The following is an 18,016-nucleotide window of genomic DNA, read 5'->3' on the forward strand; positions in this document are numbered from 1 at the left end:
ACCTTTCAACTTCATGGCAAATAGATGTGGAAACAGTGAAAGACTTTATTTCCCTGGGCTCCAAAATCACTGCAGAAGGTGACCGCAGCCATGAAATTAAAAAATGCTTGCTCCTTGGAAGACAAACCTAGACAGCATGTTAAAAAGCAGAGACATTACTTTGCCAGCAAATGTCTGTATAGTCAAAGCTATGGTTTTTCCAGTAATCATGTATGGATGTGAGAGTTGGAGTATAAAGAAAGCTGACTTTCCAAAAATTGATGCTTTCCAACTGTGGTGTTGGAGAAGATTCTTGAGAGTCCCTTGGACTGTAAGATCAATCCAGTCAATCCTAAAGGAAATCAGTCCTGAATATTCATTGGAAGGACTGATGCTTAAGCTCCAATACTTTGGCCACCTGATGGGAAGAACTGACTCATTTGAAAAGACCCTGATGCTGGGAAGATTGAAGGAGGGAGGAGAAGGGGACGACAGAGGATGAGATGGTTGGATGGCATCACTGACTCAATGGACATGAGTTTGAGTGAACTCCGGGAGTTGGTGATGGACAGGGAGGCCTGACAGTCCATGGGGTCTCAAAGAGTTGGACGCGACTGAGCGTCTGATCTGAACTGAATTGACGGGAACGGCGAGCCGGCCGGGGGTGGGGCGGGGGGGTGGTAAGCAGAGACTCCGCGCGGTGGGCGTGGCTCTCTCCGGCCCTCCTCCAGCCGGTCCTCCACTTTACCCAAGCCCGGTTCTCTCTGCCCCGTCTCCGCATGCGCGACCGAGCCCTGGGGGCGGGGCTGCTCCATCCGGGTATCCGGCGGCCTGTGGGTGTTTTGTTTTCTTGGCTGGAACTTGGAGGGGCAGCGGGCTCAGGACTTACTGCACCGGCCAGGCTGGATTTAAAACTGTAAGTACCAGGCCGGAGTCGGGGGAAGGGAAGGGGCCGGCCGATTGAGGCCGGAACCGTCTGCCCGGCTGATGCTGCCTGGGTCGTTGCGTCCATCCTCTTGGGGAAGCTGCAGGCTCAAGCCAGCGCCTTGCTGGACCCTTTTTTCCTGCCTACTTACTGCTGACCTGTTTTCGGCCGGGGGCGGGAGAGGGCGACCACCTTCGCGCTCCGGACTGTGCCCTCCCCTGGACGTCGCAGGATCCCTGAAACTCGAAAATCACCATGCTCCTCCCCCCCGCCTCCGCTACTTCAGATCTGCGGAAGCTGACACCCGGGAAGGAGTTTAAGCCGGCTGGTCCCCTCGGCGAGGGACATGGCCGAGCTAGAAGAGCTAGATCTAGTTCCCACGTCTTCCCAGTCGCTGGCCACCCTCTACACCTCACATCCCCGGAATCTGGAGGGGCGGAGTTTGGGGTTGAGTGTGCGGGTCGTAAACCAAAGAAAAACGGAGGATTCGGGGTGGTGTCATCGGGGTAGATCGAAAGCAAAAGATACTGGATCCTCCTAAGGATCCTGTTCCTCCTAAGGAAGATTTTTTTTTTTTTAAGTTAATTTTCAAAATTAGACTTGTCCTCAAGTCCTATTAGCACAGCTTTTAATTTAATTTTTAAAAGGGAGTTTCCAACTGGATCCATTACTTTTGTAACAACCCCGGTTGCCAACTACAGAGTAGCTTCATAGAGGTTAAGATTCACTGTAGGAATTTGTATGTTTGCTTGCTTATTAACAATTTACACTTAAGGCAGGCTTTTTCATATTCTGAGACAGAGATAATATGGATATGTCTCACACCGGGTCTATATAGCCCAGCTCAAAGGAATGTTTTGTGTAATTGTCTATGGCAATTATCCGTTGTAATTTAGCAGTGGATTCCTTTTTCTTCCTGTTGTTTCATCCTTCCTTTCGTGTGTGTGTGTGTGTGTGTGTGTGCGCGCGCGCGCGCCCGCGCGTGCTTAGTCGCTCAGTCGTGTCTGACTCTGCTACTTTTTGGACTGTATCCCACCAGGCTCTTCTGTCCATGGGATTCTCCAGGCAAGAATACTGCAGTGGGTTGCCATGCCCTCCTCCTCCAGGGTATCTTCCCGACCCAGGGCTCCAACCCGCCCTCCTGTGGTCTCCCGCATTGCAGGCGGATTCTTTACCCTCTGATCCATCGTGGAAGCCCCTCCTTCCTTTCCTGTCCTTTCTTTATTCCCTTTTTCCTTTTTGAATGGTCTGCGTTAATACTGACTTCAATTTCGTGCCCTTTTTTTTGGCTGGAAAACATGTTAGAATCAGAGGTAGAGATTATTAAAATGAAACGGCTGTTCTTTACATAGAGGGCTTCCCTTATAATTCAGCTGGTAAAGATTCTGCCTGCAATGCGGGGGACTTGGGTTTGATCCCCTGGGTTGGGAAGATCCCCTGAGGAAGGGAAAGACTACCTACTCCAGGATTCTGGCCTGGAGAATTCCATGGACTGTATAGTCCATGGGGTTTCGAAGAGTCGGACACGATTGAGCGACTTTCACTTTCACTTTTACATAGAAATGAAGCCAAAAGACAGGCTTGGAAAAAAACAATGAAGTGAAAGGACTTGATGTGAAGAAACATGTTATAGATAAAATGTGTAAATTGCTAAGAGAAATATTTTTCATCTGAGTCCATACTTTAACTCAGAATCAAAATTTTATCATTTGTCTCTTCACTGTGTTAGTGTTCCTGGACTCTAAATATCTAAAGCACATAATAACTTAGTTTGGAATTAAAGTTAATAATCATTATAATTTTTTTCCAATATTTAGATACCCACTTTTGCTTAAAATCATCCTTTAAATTGAAAAAACAAAACCACAACAACTAAATGAGTCCACACTTTGTTTTCCAGAGTTTTGTGGAAATTCATCAAAACTTGAATCTCAAATATTCTGAAGTATATGTAGCAAATAAAGTATTTGTAACTTCATTTTTATTAAATTATTCCTAAACTGTTATTTTCTAGAAACATAAGTCAGATTTGAAGCAGTTCACTAGACGTACTATATTAAGTTAGTTTTATTTGTTTGTTTAAGTGACCTGAAAAAATGTCTGGATTTCTGGAAGGCTTGAGGTGCTCAGAGTGCATCGATTGGGGGGAAAAGCGCAATACTATTGCTTCCATTGCTGCCGGTGTTCTAGTAAGTGTCCTTGATCATTTGGGCCTTCCTTAATTTGATGTGTTTGTTTTTATGTATTTTGAATTCTGTGTGATTTCTTTAAGTATGTACTATTTATTTTATCTTTGACCACTGAATTTTTAAAAATAAATGTTGATATTTTTATTTATGAGAGGATTTAGGTATTTCATTTAAAGAGTTGACATTATGGCTTAAAATTTGATATTATTTTTCTTTTACTGCATAAAACATAATATAGTGAGACAGTATATTTTATGTATTTATTCACAACATGGATTATGCCTCTTCTTAATGAGTACATGAAGTTACCAAGAAGTGTTCAAGAAACAATCAGGTCAAAACCATTCAAAAGATATGACTGCATTTCTCCATAACTTAACTTTTCAGTCTCATTAGATAAATAAAGAGCTCATTAGAATATATTGTTTAGAAGTAATTTATAGAATAAAATTCTTATTTACAAATCCTTCAAGGCATGTGATTTTTTTTTTGTGCTTTAATGTTGACATATACTCTAGAGAGTGAATTTTAAGTAAACAAACAAAAATCTAAGTTTAAATACGGCTCTTTGCCTAGCCTCTTGACAGTTATAATCTATGAAAAATAATTGTCCTAAATTTTTCCAGAGTAATGTCGAGATATAAAACTACTATAGAAATTCTGCTCTTATATAAAAAAAAAGCTTTGAATTTTAGTCTCTGAAGAAAATATCTTGAGTATGTTGGGCTCAAAGGGTTTTAAAAAAAAGGCAAAAGAATACTGTGCTACCCAGTAAAAATGTCATTAATATAGATCTGTCTGTAGCCTGATAAAAATAATTTGATTAACCTAAAATAGTTATTTATAAATAATTGCCTAAAGATGGCAGTTCCCAGAGCTAACTAGGTCAAGGTTGGAAGTGGGGATAGAGAAGGGGATTACTTTCCAAATCTGCTAAATTACATGTCAGAATTTGGTTAATATCATCTTATTGTAAGTGTCTGCTCAAGTGATAAAAAATATTTATGCAGTTTTAATGTCTTTTTTCATTTTATGTTTGCCCTTGATGATGTCCAGAACCAAATTCAATTAAGATAAATTATCATTTTGTGTTTTAATTGAATTTAGCATCAGCCCTGAAACTGCACTATAGTTCATCAAAAGAGAAAGCAGTACTGCACGGCACATTTTTATTTCACAGCACCGAGAGACTAGCTAAAATTCTATCAATAATAATTATTCCCCATATTATTTTGAGTACTGTTTTTTTCATTTTCAATAATATCTTTCTGGAGGCTTTTATCATCAGCAACAGGCCACTCTTGTCAGTTCAAGTCTAAACGACTTTTTTCCTTTCTCCTGCCATGAAATATAATTTACTTCTAGTTCACAAAAATTAGATCACAGACTTTTTAAATGACAATATATTCACAAAAATTAGATCACAGACTTTTTAAATGACAATATAAAAGAATGATTGTAATCATCTTAGAAAAGAAGTTTGTGTTAATGATAGCTGTGGGACTTTAGGGTATCTATCATTAGATACTAAGCCAAGTGCTAATTATATGCAAGAAACTGCTGGAACATTTAAGAAAATTTTGGACTTTATTAGAAGGGATCTCTTCACTCAGATTCTTCGCTTTTTAGCTAGTAAGATATGAAGTGACTGTCATTTCTCCTCCCGTGGTTTGTCTTAGTTTTTTACAGGCTGGTGGATTATCATAGATGCAGCTGTCATTTATCCCCGCATGGACGAATTCAACCATTCCTACCACGCGTGTGGTGTTATAGCAACCGTAGCCTTCTTAATGTAAGTATCATCACTAGTGACACGACTTGCACAGATTGTCGCAAGAGAAATATGTTTTACATATAGTTGAGTAGAGTTAAGATTTTTAAATATTACCGAATTAACATGTGGGTTGCAGTTGAAACGTCAGATCATAGAGAAGGACTCAGGAAGAAAAAACAGCGGTCCTCTTTTCTGTTCTTCTTGTTTTAATATTTGCTTATTTGGCTGAGCTGGCTCTTTAGTTGCAGCATGGGAACTCTAGTTGCAGCATGTGGGATCTAGTTCCCTGACCAGGCATTGAACCCAGCCCCCCACCCCACCCCCAAATACACTGGGAGTGTAGGGGCTTAGCCACTGAATTGGCAGGAAAGTCCCCAGAGCAGACTTCTAAAGAAAGCAAGGCTGTCTCAATTTACAGTGGTATTCTGTGAAGCTCAGTGAAAGACTTTTTATGTTTGGAACATGTGTCAGGGATTGACAGAGCAAGATTTTACTGCTTGCATCTCTTCATGCTGAGTATGTCTGATGTGTACAAACAGAAAACTAGATAGATCATTCCAATCTTAGCAAGATATAATTCTAAGAATTTCATTCTCAAATTTTGACAAGAATCAGAGTCGTCTAAAGGATTTGTTCAAATTCAGATTGCTGGGCCCTACACCCAGAATTTCTGCTTCAATAAACTTGGGGTAGAAGCAGGGAATTCTCATTTTAAAGCATGTCTAGCTGATGCTGATTCTGCTGGTCTGGGGACTATATCCAGTGCTTTACAGGATACTGATTGAGGAGCCTTGCCTATTGTTGTATGAACCCATTATTCAAGACTCCTGTAGACTTAAATTTGCAGAACTCTATGGTTAGATAGCTGGAGAAGGCAATGGCACCCCACTCCAGTACTCTTGCCTGGAAAATCCCATGGACGGAGGAGCCTGGTAGGCTGCAGTCCATGGGGTCGCTAAGAGTCAGACACGACTGAGCCACTTCACTTTCACTTTTCACTTTCATGCATTGGAGAAGGAAATGGCTACCCACTCCAGTGTTCTTGCCTGGAGAATCCCAGGGACGGCGGGGCCTGGTAGGCTGCCGTCTATGGGGTCACACAGAGTCGGACACGACTGAAGCGACTTAGCAGCAGCATGGTTAGATAGCATCACCAACTCAATGGACATGAATTTGAGCAAACTCCAGGAAATAGTGAAGGACAGGGAAGCCTGGCATGCTGCAGTCCATTGGGGTGGCAAAGAATTGGACCTGACTTAGCAACTCAACAACAGCTTATTGTACCTGGCAGTTTGATGTCATGGATAATTTCCTCTTAGAGTCAGAGACCCTGATCTCTTGGTTTATTTTGTTCATACAGGATTAATGCCGTATCAAATGGACAAGTCCGAGGTGACAGTTACAGTGAAGGTTGCCTGGGTCAAACAGGTAAATAGATGCAAACAACATCGTACTGTACACTCTTAAAATAAGAATTATACATGGAAGGGCCACTTGTCTGATTTCTTCAGATCGGGTATAAGATGGACATGTGTCTCAGGAGAGGTTGTAGGTTCCAAGGCCTAAGGTAAAAGTCACATTTGGTCAATGGTTGCCAAATAGTTCAGAATACAAAGTTTTGAGTATATAACCCTGTCCAATAATAGTACTGTATAGATATAAATGTATACAGTGTATAGTAAAAAACTGTATAATAAAGAGTGCATTATGCAAAGTGCAAAATAGACTTTCTAGTACTTGAAGCTTTACTATATAAATTATTTTCTTCCCTTTTTTGCCAACCTTACTTGATTGAATTAGCATTTTGCTACAGCTTAGATTCATAGTTTTTGGCATGTTTCAAAATACACCACATAAAATTAACTATTTTTAACTGTACAGTTCAGTAGTAGGTACATCCATTTTTATTGTGCAGCCAGTCTCCAGAACTCTTTTAATCTTGCAAAACTGAATAGGATAATAGAGTTGTAGTGCTAAGATTCCCCCAGGCCTGCCTTTCTGCCCTAAGGAACTCATGTGCCCTGGCCCCCATGGCCATGTGCCCAAGGTAGGCACAGTACAGGAAGTGTGTAGCACAGCTTCCTGTAGAGTCCAATTTAGTCAAAGATTTGAGGACACAGATACTTATTGAGCATTTTAAATGGTAAATTTATATCCATACAAAAATAAACCTGAATATAGGCAAGTTTCGGGTGACTTTTTTTGCCCCCGCCCTAATGAAATTAAAAGAACCGCAGTGGTCAAGTCTGGTCTGTGTTTTCAGACTCCCTCTGGTTCACTCTCTGTTATCAATAGATGAACTTAAGTAGAAGCAATACAGATATACTGATATACTGTGACCTTGTAAAATCTAAATGAAGAGATAAATGTTAGCACAGCTCTGGGGGTCCAGAGCTGGTTGTATTTGTGTATCATATCACATCTATAAGTAAGAGCTTATTATTTCGGAACTATTGTTTTATATCTTGGGTATGAAATCAGAAATTTACATATAACATTATTTGCTGTGTTTTATTGAGCAAGGCAGGGTTTTAATTAAAATGCATTTGTTCTAATTAAATAAACTCATCTCGGAATTCACTTTAGGCGAGCTAATGACTCTGTTCAGTCAGTCAGTTCAGTTGCTCAGTTGTGTCTGACTCTTTGCAACCGCATGGACTTCACCACGCCAGGCTTCCCTGTCCATCACCAACTCACAGAGCTTACTCAAACTCATGTCCATCAAGTCGGTGGTACCATCCAACCATCTCATCCTCTGTCATCCCCTTCTCCCACCTTCAATCTCTCCCAGAATCAGGGTCTTTTCCGTGACTCAGTTCTTCGCATCAGGTGGCCAAAGTATTGGAGTTTCAGCTTCAGTATCAGTCCTTCCAATGAATATTTAGGACTGATTTCCTTTAGGATTGACTGATTTGAGCCCCTTGCAGTCCAAGGAACTCTCATAAGTCTTCTCCAACACCAAAAAGCATCAGTTCTTTGGCGCTCAGCTTGCTTTATGGTCCAACTCTCACATCCATGCATGACTACTGGAAAAACCATAGCTTTGACTAGATGGACCTTTGTGGATAAAGCAACGTCTCTGCTTTTTAATATGCTGTCTAGGTTGGTCACAGCTTTTCTTCCAAGGAGCAAGTGTCTTTTAATTTCATGGGCTGCAGTTACCACCTGCAGTGATTTTGGAGCCCAGGATATAAGGTCTGTCACTGTTTACATTGTTTCCTCATCTATTTGCCATGAAGTGATGGGACCGGATGCCGTGACTCTGTTTATTTTATAGTAAATCTTCATAAATATTATATAAATGTGATTTGTAAGTTGATTGTCTTTCCCCGTTGCTGCTATGGCACCCCACTCCAGTACTCTTGCCTGGAAAATCCCGTGGACGGAGGAGCGTGGTGGGCTACAGTCCATGGGGTCGTGAAGAGTCAGACACGACTGAGCGACTTCACTTTCACTTTTCACTTTCATGCATTGGAGAAGGAAATGGCAACCCACTCCAGTGTTCTTGCCTGGAGAATCCCAGGGATGGCAGAGCCTGGTGGGCTGCCGTCTATGGGGTCGCACAGAGTCGGACACGACTGAAGCGACTTAGCAGCAGCAGCAGGCACTTAGAATGTAAAGACAAAAGTCAACAGGGAAACGGCCAGCGTCCACACTGACTGTCCTTAGCACAGTTCCCACTGTTCTTGCTTTAGACTCTGATGGCAGCTGCATGTGTTTTTCTCTCCGGGTTTTTGTCTTCTTTTGAAAAGCTAATTGAACCGAGTGCTGCCAAGTAAGAAACAATTCTGGTAAAATACTGTTTCTCTTAAGGTGCTCGCATTTGGCTGTTCATTGGTTTCATGTTGGCCTTTGGCTCTCTGATTGCATCCATGTGGATTCTTTTTGGAGGGTATGTTGCTAAAGGTAAGAGAAAACGCGGTTTACCTTCTACTTCAATGGCATTTTGAAATTCTGCATTAAAGTTGTTTTATTTTAGAATAAAGTTTTATTTGTATAGTTCAGCCAACTACTAGCGATGCATTTGTGCCCAGGAACCCCCCTCCCTAATCTAAATTTGTATTTGTTTCGTTTGTTTGCTATGTTTTTAGTATTCCTTTCTCCTGTATTTTTTCTTCTCACCTAGAGCCTGGAAGGAATGGGACACAGCTCCATACCTTGTTTCTGTTTGACTTTCAAAAACCTCAAAAGCAGAACACGTATCTTGTCCAGCTATTTGGCAAGTCTTGACTTGCTGAATAATATGCAGGCAAAGCTTTAACATCCTAGAATTGAAATTTATTGAGCTCAGCCTCCTTGATAATATATCATCATCTTCTTATTAGATAAAAAAGCGAATTAACACTTAATGCATATCTGCTATATAAGGCCAGTTTGAGACTAGCTAGGAAGAGACCTACTCTTAGGCCCCTGGTTGAATTTTTGCCTTGAGGGACCCCAGAAAAATATGAAATTCATTGAGTATTCTAGGTTAAATCGACTATGCTTATCATAGAAAAAATAAAATATTAATAATTTGCCAAACCAGACCAGCAGAAATCTAATCTAGCTCATATTTTAACACTTCACTTTGTTGGATAAGATGTAATTTCTTAGATTAAAATAATTGGTTTCCTGGTTTTTTTTTATTCAAATTGTTTAAATCTTGCAGGTAGGAATGATAGGCAGTTTTAAATATTTATAGTTCTTTTATTTATGTAATTTATTATAAAACATGTTACTAAAAATATAGAAAAGAAAGAGAAGAAAAACTAATAATCTTACTGCTCTTAAATATTTTGGTATATTTTCTTTGGTTTCTTTTGTTTCTTAAATAGTTTGTAATATAATTTTGAACCTAGCCTTTTGCCTATCATATGAAATTCCCTTGCTGCTACAAAATTTATCATCATCATATTTTAAAAACAAAAATGTTACTTTTTTATCATGTGAATTGCATAATTCTTATTCATTGTAGAAAACTGAGAATATAAAAGAGCTCAAAGAAGGAAGTAAAATTACTGATAATTCTTCTTTCCTAAATAACAACTATTAATACAGAGCCCCTTTTTGTAGAAGTGTGTTCATCTCATAGACTTTGAAGTTATTTTCCTAAAGGCTTCTGAAGCCAAGTTATGCTTTGAGAATTATTAGCAGCAAATCTGTAATTTTATGAAGTGCCTTTATATAGAATCTTTATGAGTCATTCTAGTGGTAATGGTTATTTAATGTGGCTTTCTAGTACAGAGGGCCTATACAAACCAGCTATTATGGTAATCAGATTAATTTAAAACTCCTAGGAGGAAAAGTTGCTATTCATCAAGCCTCGGTTTGTCAGTGAGTGATCATTGACAGCTCCAACAGTAAAAACTTAGGAGAATTTCAACTTCAGTCCAGGATAAAATCGGGACAAAATGGTCCTTTGGCAGTCTTTCCTATCTTAGTGGCTACTTTCTTCATCCAGGTGTTTAGGCCCAAAACGTGGGTGGTTAAGTCCTGTCAAAGATGACACCTCTTTGTCTTACATCCCACAGCCTAATCCATCCACAAATTCTGTTGATTCTGCTATTCAAGTATATCCTGAATATGAGCACTTTCTATCTTTTGTGTTGCTCCCGCCCTGGTTCCATCATGAGAGTCTGTGGCCTGATTCCCTACAAGAGCTTGTTTGTGTCCCCTCCCCACCCTCACCCCCCTTCAGTCTACTGTCAGCACTGCAGCCAGAAGATCCTGCTGAAGTGTGTCAGCTCAAGTCACTTTTCTGCTCAAAACCTTGCAGTGATTTTTTGTCCTCTCACCCAGATCGAAAACCAGAGTCCTCAGCACGACTGTGAAGCTGTGCAGGATCTGCACCGCATCCACCCCCTGCGCCTCATCCTTCTTTGACCTGTCTCCTGCTTCCCTCTCTTTGGCCCGTTGACTCCTCTGATGTACTGGGCGTGCTCCCAGCCCAGGGCTTTTGCGCTGCTGTTCTGCTGCTTCCGCGCGGCTCCTGCCCTCACTTTCTTTGTGTCCTTATACCTTTCCATGCGTCACCTTCCCATGAGGTCTTTCTGGCCACCTGTATATCATCATTCAGTACACTTCCAATACCTTTCCTGCTTTACTTTTTCTTCTTACTTAATCTCAACAGTGTTTAGCTCCATGAAGGCAAACATTTTGCCTGTTTTATTTACTGCATTATCCTCAGCACATTCAGCAGCACTAGTACACAATATGTGCTCGGTATTTATTAAATAAATGAAGGAAGCTACCGTTTATTAAACCAGAACTACACTCTCATATGTACTGTGTCATTTAATACCCACACCAATCATAGTTGCCAGAAAAGTCGATTTATGTTAGGCAGGAAAACTGATATTCACCAGTTTATCAGAAACTGAATGTTTTGAGATCATGCACCTCTAACTGTTACAATTACTTTTATAGAAAAAGCCATAGTATACCCTGGGATTGCTGTATTTTTCCAAAATGCCTTCATCTTTTTTGGGTAAGTTTGTTTTGCATTCTTCATCCTATCTTTTTTTTTTTCTTTTTTTTAAATAATACTTAGTTTTATGTCATTTACTGTATTTAGTTGCTTAATTTCCCCCTGTCTAATGCCTCTCCCTCATGTTATTGTCATAAAATATGAAGAATGAGACTGAAACAGATTTTTAATACGTGGGTTGGTTTACTGCCAACCTTGGAAACATACACTGATTTTTTTTTTAAATGCCACCACCTCCTCTTTAATGAAGAATTGTGATTCATGTAGATTTAGTTATCTAGCACTGACACTGTTCATTTAGAATTTATCTCTCTAACAGTTGCTTTTAATGAAAGCCTGCTTAAAACCATTTCTCCTTAAAATTTTGTTTCTGGATGCATTTTATGGTTCTTTCTGTCCTTGGTGTCACTAGAATTTGTGTGTGATATTTGAGGTGTAAAGCCTTGACCTTTTTTTATCCTTCTGACGTAGAGACAAATTAAAAGATTACTTAGACCCTAAAAACCTTAATATTTTTATCACTAATCTTTTCTAATGTTCATTCTTTTCTGGACATATAGGGCATGCCCTTTCCCCTTTCCTTAGCCTCCCTCTTCACCCACCTCCCAAAAAAACAACAGAAACTTCTCTTTATCCTATGTATCAGGAGTTCTTAATTCCCATTCCATGGGTAGGCTTCTAAAGATTGGGAACCACCAGACATGTCTGCGTTGCAAGACATTGGTTTTTCTGTTTATTTCTGGGAAGAAAGCCTATGGCTTTCATCAAATTTTCAAAAGTGTCCTAAATCCAGAAAAGGTTTTTTTAAAAAAAACAAAACTGCTGTATATTCTAGGACAGTCTATTCTAGGACTGTCCCTTCCCTTCCTTGTTCCTTCCCACCCACCTCCTAAAAGGAAATAGATAACTCCTGTCTACTTGAACCACTCAATGGAATGCTAATAGTTACCCTTTAACGATAGCCAGCAGTTGGTATTCACACTTTTTCCATTCCACCACGATGCATTTTTGCAATTTTATAAAGTCAATTTAGAAATAAGAAAAATGTGAATTTACATGTGGCAAGATATACAGCCTCTTTGGGTCATACCTTGCATCTTGAAACCAGTGGAGAAAACCCAAGAGTTTTTTTTTTTCCTAATGTTAAGCCATTGATTTTTGTGCAGAAAATAATAATGCCCAAAGTTCCTTGAGCACTTTTTATGTGCAAGGCACCATTCTTAGTGTGTTACACGTGTGCTCCCAATTGATTCCCAAAACTCTGAAGGTGGCTCCACTGTTACCATCGTTTTATATGTGAGAAATAGGCACAGAAATCATATTCCAGACCATGTGGCTAAAATTCAGACTATCTGACTCTGAAGTTCAGGCTCCAGGAGGATGGAATTTCAAATGAGTTTAATTAACATTTTCTCCTTTGTTGAGTCTTCAACCAGTTGCTTAATATTAGTTCTGTTTCCTTCCTGCCCTCCCCCCTCTTTTTTTTTAACGAATGTAACACTGTACTTGAAAAATAGGAAGTGAACCAACCTCACTCCCCAAGTTATGTAAATTTGGTAAATATGGGTAGATTTGTTATTTTATAGGGTGATGTATTATAGCATGTGTTTATTAGAGGGACAGTGTTGATGTTTAGAATTTCTTTTCCTTTCAAGCTATAACGCTGAGGCTTGAACGTCTTTAAAGAAGGACCAGGCATCTGAGCTCAGTACTCCAGAATCTCCACAGGGTTAGAGGTGCTCGTGGGAATTCAGTGTCCCACAACTTCAGCCAACGGAAGGTAGCGTAACAGGGTCGGAGGCAGGGGTCAGAAAAGCTTCAGATGGAGTGATGGGGAGGGGACTTACCAAGAACCAGCCAGGGAAGGGCAAACAGCAGCCTTCTGTCTTATAATCATTATTTACTCTAGCAGAGGTGGAGGATAAAGTAAGTTCCACTTTGAGATGCTATTTCCGGCAGAGAAGTTCCTCTGTCAGAGCAGGGAGGAGGAGCCAGAGGATTGAGAGATTTGTGGGAAAATGTTATCTTTTCCAATGAGGGAAGAAACACATAAATTCATACAGTAGTTATCACATTTCACAAAACCTTAAAAACCAGTTGCTGGCTTGTCTCAAATTAGTTATAAAACATTATTTTTCTATGCAACAAGTTTGGTTAATTTCTCATGTATTGCTATTGTACTCATTAAATCCAAAACTAATTTGGTTTTGTGAAAATACTGTAAGCAAATAGAAGTTAAATCCAGCTAATAGACACTGTCGTCAGAATAGTTGTAGCAGATTGCCTACCATTTTTGATTTATAACAGAACAGTTCTTAGCAACAAACTTAGAAACTGTTGTTTCAGAAATCAGAAACAGAAATCAGTACCAAAGGTAACCATCTGACAACGCAAGAGGGACTGACTCTTGCCTAAGAAACTCTTAAGGTTGCAGATTGCATCTGGTGACTAGGGTTTAAAGTTAAGCCATGCCTCTTTTAAGCTCTCTGTGAAGTAGGGGCTCCTCATACCCAACTCTAGTCTTTCTTTTTTTGTAGCAGTAGTTTTGAAATTACCTGGAAGAACACAGATCAATCGCTTTTTGGAGGTTTATGAAATCCTTTATAAAGGAGAATTCCATGAGAGGGTATAGACGACTTCCTGGTCGCATTTTTTTTTTTTTTTTTTCATCAAAAAACACTCAAGTGCTTCCCTTTATAAAGGCCTGTGAAACCTACTTTGTTTTGGCTGTGCTGAGCGGCTCACAGGATGTTAGTTCCCCAACCAGGGAGCAAACCCAGGCCCCCTGGAAGTGCAGAGTCCTAACCACTGGACCGCTAGGGAATTTCCTATGAAACGTTTTAAAATTGACCATTTTGACTGAGTGTGTATCTTTAAGTATACACTGGAAATTGGAAAACAGATGAGAAAACAAATGAAAACCAGCAGATGCCATTGTAGTGTCTACTTTTCATTTCTCCCTTGCCTTAGCCCCCCAACATCCAAGCCCTGATGAGTTTGCTTCTGAACTGTCATAACCCTCCTCTCTTTGTGTCCATTTCCTTCGTTAGGTTCAGTCATTCTCATCCTTTCATGGGCACTTCACACTCTTGACTGATATCTCTCTTGGGTCCGGTTTCCCTGTATCAGTGTTCTAAAACACTAGGAAATGGCAGCCCACTCCATTCTTGCCTGGGAAATTCCACGGTCAGAGGAGCCTGATGGGCTGCAGTCCGTGGTGTCACAAACAAGCCTGACACCACTGAGTGACTAACACTTTGATAGAAGAGATTGCCCCTAGGGGCCATCCAGCAAAATTCAAAACAGTATTGTTTTGTTTTTTTGAGCTGACATTTAAAAATGAAGGTATTTTACCTAAAAATCTGAATTCTTGAAAAACTAGAGGATCTGCCGACCCTGGGTCCTGGTTCAGCAGCAATCATCTGGAGCCCAAGTTGTTTCTTTTACCCGGAGATGCGTCTCTGCGTAGTCCCAGCTCCTGCATTGCCTGTGCCCAAGCTGCCTTTAGTAGATCGCAGACTAGTGCCCGCCCGCTTGACTCATCTGAGGCTCCCGAAGGCCCTTGTGGGCAGTTTGCCACTCTGGTCAGTTGGCTTGCTAAATCCTGGCCACTGCCATTTCTCATTCTCCTTGTCTCTTAAACTGTACTCTAGCCATACTGGACTCTCCGCTGCTCTAATACACCAGAGGTATTTATATCAAGGTATATATGAATTAGCCAAAAACTTTGTTCAGGTTTTTCCATAAGATCATACAGGAAAACCCAAACGAACGTGTGTGTGTGTGTTCTTAGGCATCTGCCCTCTTAAATTGAAGCCTTAAAAAATAGCTATAGACACTTCGCAAAATAAAACCCAGAGTGTAGGCTCTGTGAGGGCATTTCCTGACACGTCCACCTCTGGGGCTTTGCCTGAGGTGGTCTTTTATTCCTCTTTGCCTTTTTTATTTTTCCTCTCTTTGCCTTTTGATCTACTGTTTCCTCCCCTAAAACATCTTCACGATCCCACCAGCTCCTGCTTCTCCCACCCTGCCATTCAAACTCCTGCTTATCCTTCCATGTTCTTCTAATATCACCACCTCTGTAAGTCCTTTCCTGACACATTCAGGCAAAATAAATCCCCATGCAGGACTTCCTCGTGGTCCAGTGGCTAAGACTGCACTTGCAATGCAGAGTTCGACCTGGGTTCAATCCCTGGTCGGAGAACCAGATCCTAGATCCCACATCACACTAAGACCTGGCACAGCCAAATAAATAAATATATAAAAAAAATAAAGACATCCCCGTACGTTCTCTGCTCCCTTAACATGTGGTATATATGCCTCTCCCCACCCCTGACCCCCTTTACTTACCACATTGTGTCATCGAGAGCATAAGCAACTTGAAGGCCGGGCCTGTATCTTTACCTTTATAACCCTAGCTTCTCGCACTGCCATCTTGACTCAGAAAAGGCTTGTTAAAGGAAATAGATAATATCAGACATATAATGGTTACACACTAAACACTGGTTAACTTCTTAAGAGGGGTAGGAGAAGTTCAGGTTGCAGGATAGTTTGTGGTAAACAGCACAGCTGAGTACATCGGCAGAGCTTAATACCATAGAGCGATCAGTTTCTGTTCTGATACATCCCAGGGGTTTTTTCCATACAGCTCATCAGTTATTTTGTCGCTAGTTTCCCACAATTCTAAATCTCTCGTCGTCTTTTTTTCCCAAACTCAGCCAGTCATGTGATATTTCTTGTTCTTTTCACAGAGGACTCGTTTTTAAGTTTGGCCGCACTGAAGACTTATGGCAGTGAAAGCTTCTGATTCGTCACTGCCCAGCAGCCCTGCGTGGGTTTTGTTTTTGTTTGTTTTGTTTTTTTTTTTACTACTCACTCCCAGTCTTTTGTAATGCCATTTTCTAAACTTCTTTCTCTCAACTTAAATTTGTATAATACTAAAATCACGAGAACTCTCTCTTTAAACAACAACCACAGCAAAATCTATTGTGATATACATTTGATTACATTTGATTAACTTGTAAAATGTTGAAGAAAAGTGTTTCACGTGAGAAATTTTTATTACATTTTATCATGTTTATAAAAATAAATCACAAAAGAAATCATGGAAACATCTTACATGAGTATTTGTCATATCCAAGGTCCAAAACTTCAGTTAAAATGTTCTGAAGATTTAATGTGTTTATTTAAATGTGGCCTGTTCTGTGTCAAATATCAGATGAACTATAAACAATGATGAAATATAAACACGTTCTTGTTTTTAAAAACCATTCAGTGGTCAGAATTCTTTCTCACTCTCCTTTGTGTTTGGTTTATTAATGTATGGTTTTGCCAAAAATTCTGTAACTATTTCAGTGTAAATAGTTACTGAGGGTCTCCCAAAGGGTGAGTGAATATGTTGAAAGAGAGAAGTCCCATAATCTGGCCACCAGTTTCCTTAGAAGTGTCCCTTCGTGCCACTGATTGTGGGGAAGGGCAGTGGTAATGACTCAGCTGTGACCCTGGGCTGGTGGGACGCTGACAGTCCCTGCACAGCCACCACGGAAGGAAAGGGGAAGCGAATAGGGACTTGCTCTTTACTCCCGTGACTGACTGTCTTGTTGTTGGTTTGATAATAAATTGAATTCCATTTCGTTGTATCTCTGCTGAACCACTAAGCTCAAAATAGACCAAGTGAAGTCAATTATAATGACAAGTGTTCAGCTACTGGGAACTCTTAGTCTGTTCCTCTTTGGAATTCTTTTATCCCCCAGGCTCCCCACTTAGACATAATGGGAATTTTTTTTCTTTAATGAGCTAGCTAACTATGTGGGTACATGTTCTTCAGAACTAAAGCTTGAAGTGTTCTGTCATATTAATAAAGCTTGCAACAATTAGCAGCTGTTCATTAACCACCAAATACCTCTCAGATGATTTAGATTGTGGTGCCCTTTCTATGCCAGCCACAGTTTTCTCCCAGTCTGTATGTTTTATTTTGTTTGTTTTTAGTTTTTGGTTACATGTGTGGCATGTGGGATCTTAGTTCCCTGAACAGGGATCGAACCTGCACCCGCCTACATTTGAAGCACTGAGTCTTAACCACTGGACCACCAGGGAAGTCCCTACTGTGTATGTTTTGAATGTTGCCTGGTCATCAGCTACTCAAGGAAATGACTGTATCGCTGTCATCTCACTGTCAAACCACTGTTTTTTAGATCCACAGGTGTGAGAATTGGAGGAGATCTTAGGGATTGGAGTTTACCTTCTCTTTTTACAGATAAGGGAACCCATTTAAATGGCGATTTAAATGATATCCTCAGGGTCATAGGACTAGTTTTTAAATCTTGAGGCAGTCTGTCTCCACGTTGGATCACAAATGTCTTCCCTACAGTTAAATTCAGGATGTGCTCAGGGAATAAGAACTCCTTGTAAAACCACTGGAATAAAAGCATAATGTCAGCAAGGATTAAATCTGAGTCTTCAGTTTTTCCTTGTTTTATATCAGCTGCTCTGCTGATACAGGTGAGTTAGCTGTGTAGCTTAATACTTTATTAAGCACAAGAAAAAAATCTAGGAATTGTCAATAAAATTGAACCAAAATCTTAATGTCTTCCCTCATAGTTCAATCAGTAAAGAATCTGCCTGCCTGCAATGCAGAACTGGGTTCGATTCCTGGGTCAGGAAGATCCTCTGGGGAAAGA

The 18,016-nt window shown here is 40.3% G+C and overlaps 1 protein-coding gene across 1 annotated transcript; it reads left to right on the plus strand.

Moving 5' to 3' along the window:
• The first annotated feature begins 703 nt into the window (after nt 1-703).
• Nucleotides 704-16,606, plus strand: TMEM50A (transmembrane protein 50A). Its single transcript, XM_010830074.1, has 7 exons — nt 704-895; nt 2,989-3,093; nt 4,773-4,885; nt 6,228-6,295; nt 8,681-8,773; nt 11,276-11,336; nt 16,088-16,606. Exons 2-7 carry the CDS (start codon nt 3,001-3,003, stop codon nt 16,131-16,133), a joined length of 474 nt encoding a protein of 157 aa, XP_010828376.1. The 5' UTR covers nt 704-895; nt 2,989-3,000; the 3' UTR covers nt 16,134-16,606.
• Nucleotides 16,607-18,016: the final 1,410 nt, after the last annotated feature.

Source organism: Bison bison, unplaced genomic scaffold, assembly GCF_000754665.1.
Source record: "Bison bison bison isolate TAMUID 2011002044 unplaced genomic scaffold, Bison_UMD1.0 scf7180017864516, whole genome shotgun sequence".
NCBI lineage: Eukaryota > Metazoa > Chordata > Mammalia > Artiodactyla > Bovidae > Bison > Bison bison.

Coding starts and splice junctions, on each gene's coding strand:
- TMEM50A (XM_010830074.1), top strand. CDS start 3,001: ATGTCTGGATTTCTGGAAGGCTTGAGGTGCTCAGAGTGCATCGATTGG. Junction 3,094..4,772: donor CCATTGCTGCCGGTGTTCTA/GTAAGTGTCCTT, acceptor GGTTTGTCTTAG/TTTTTTACAGGCTGGTGGAT. Junction 8,774..11,275: donor TGGAGGGTATGTTGCTAAAG/GTAAGAGAAAAC, acceptor TTACTTTTATAG/AAAAAGCCATAGTATACCCT.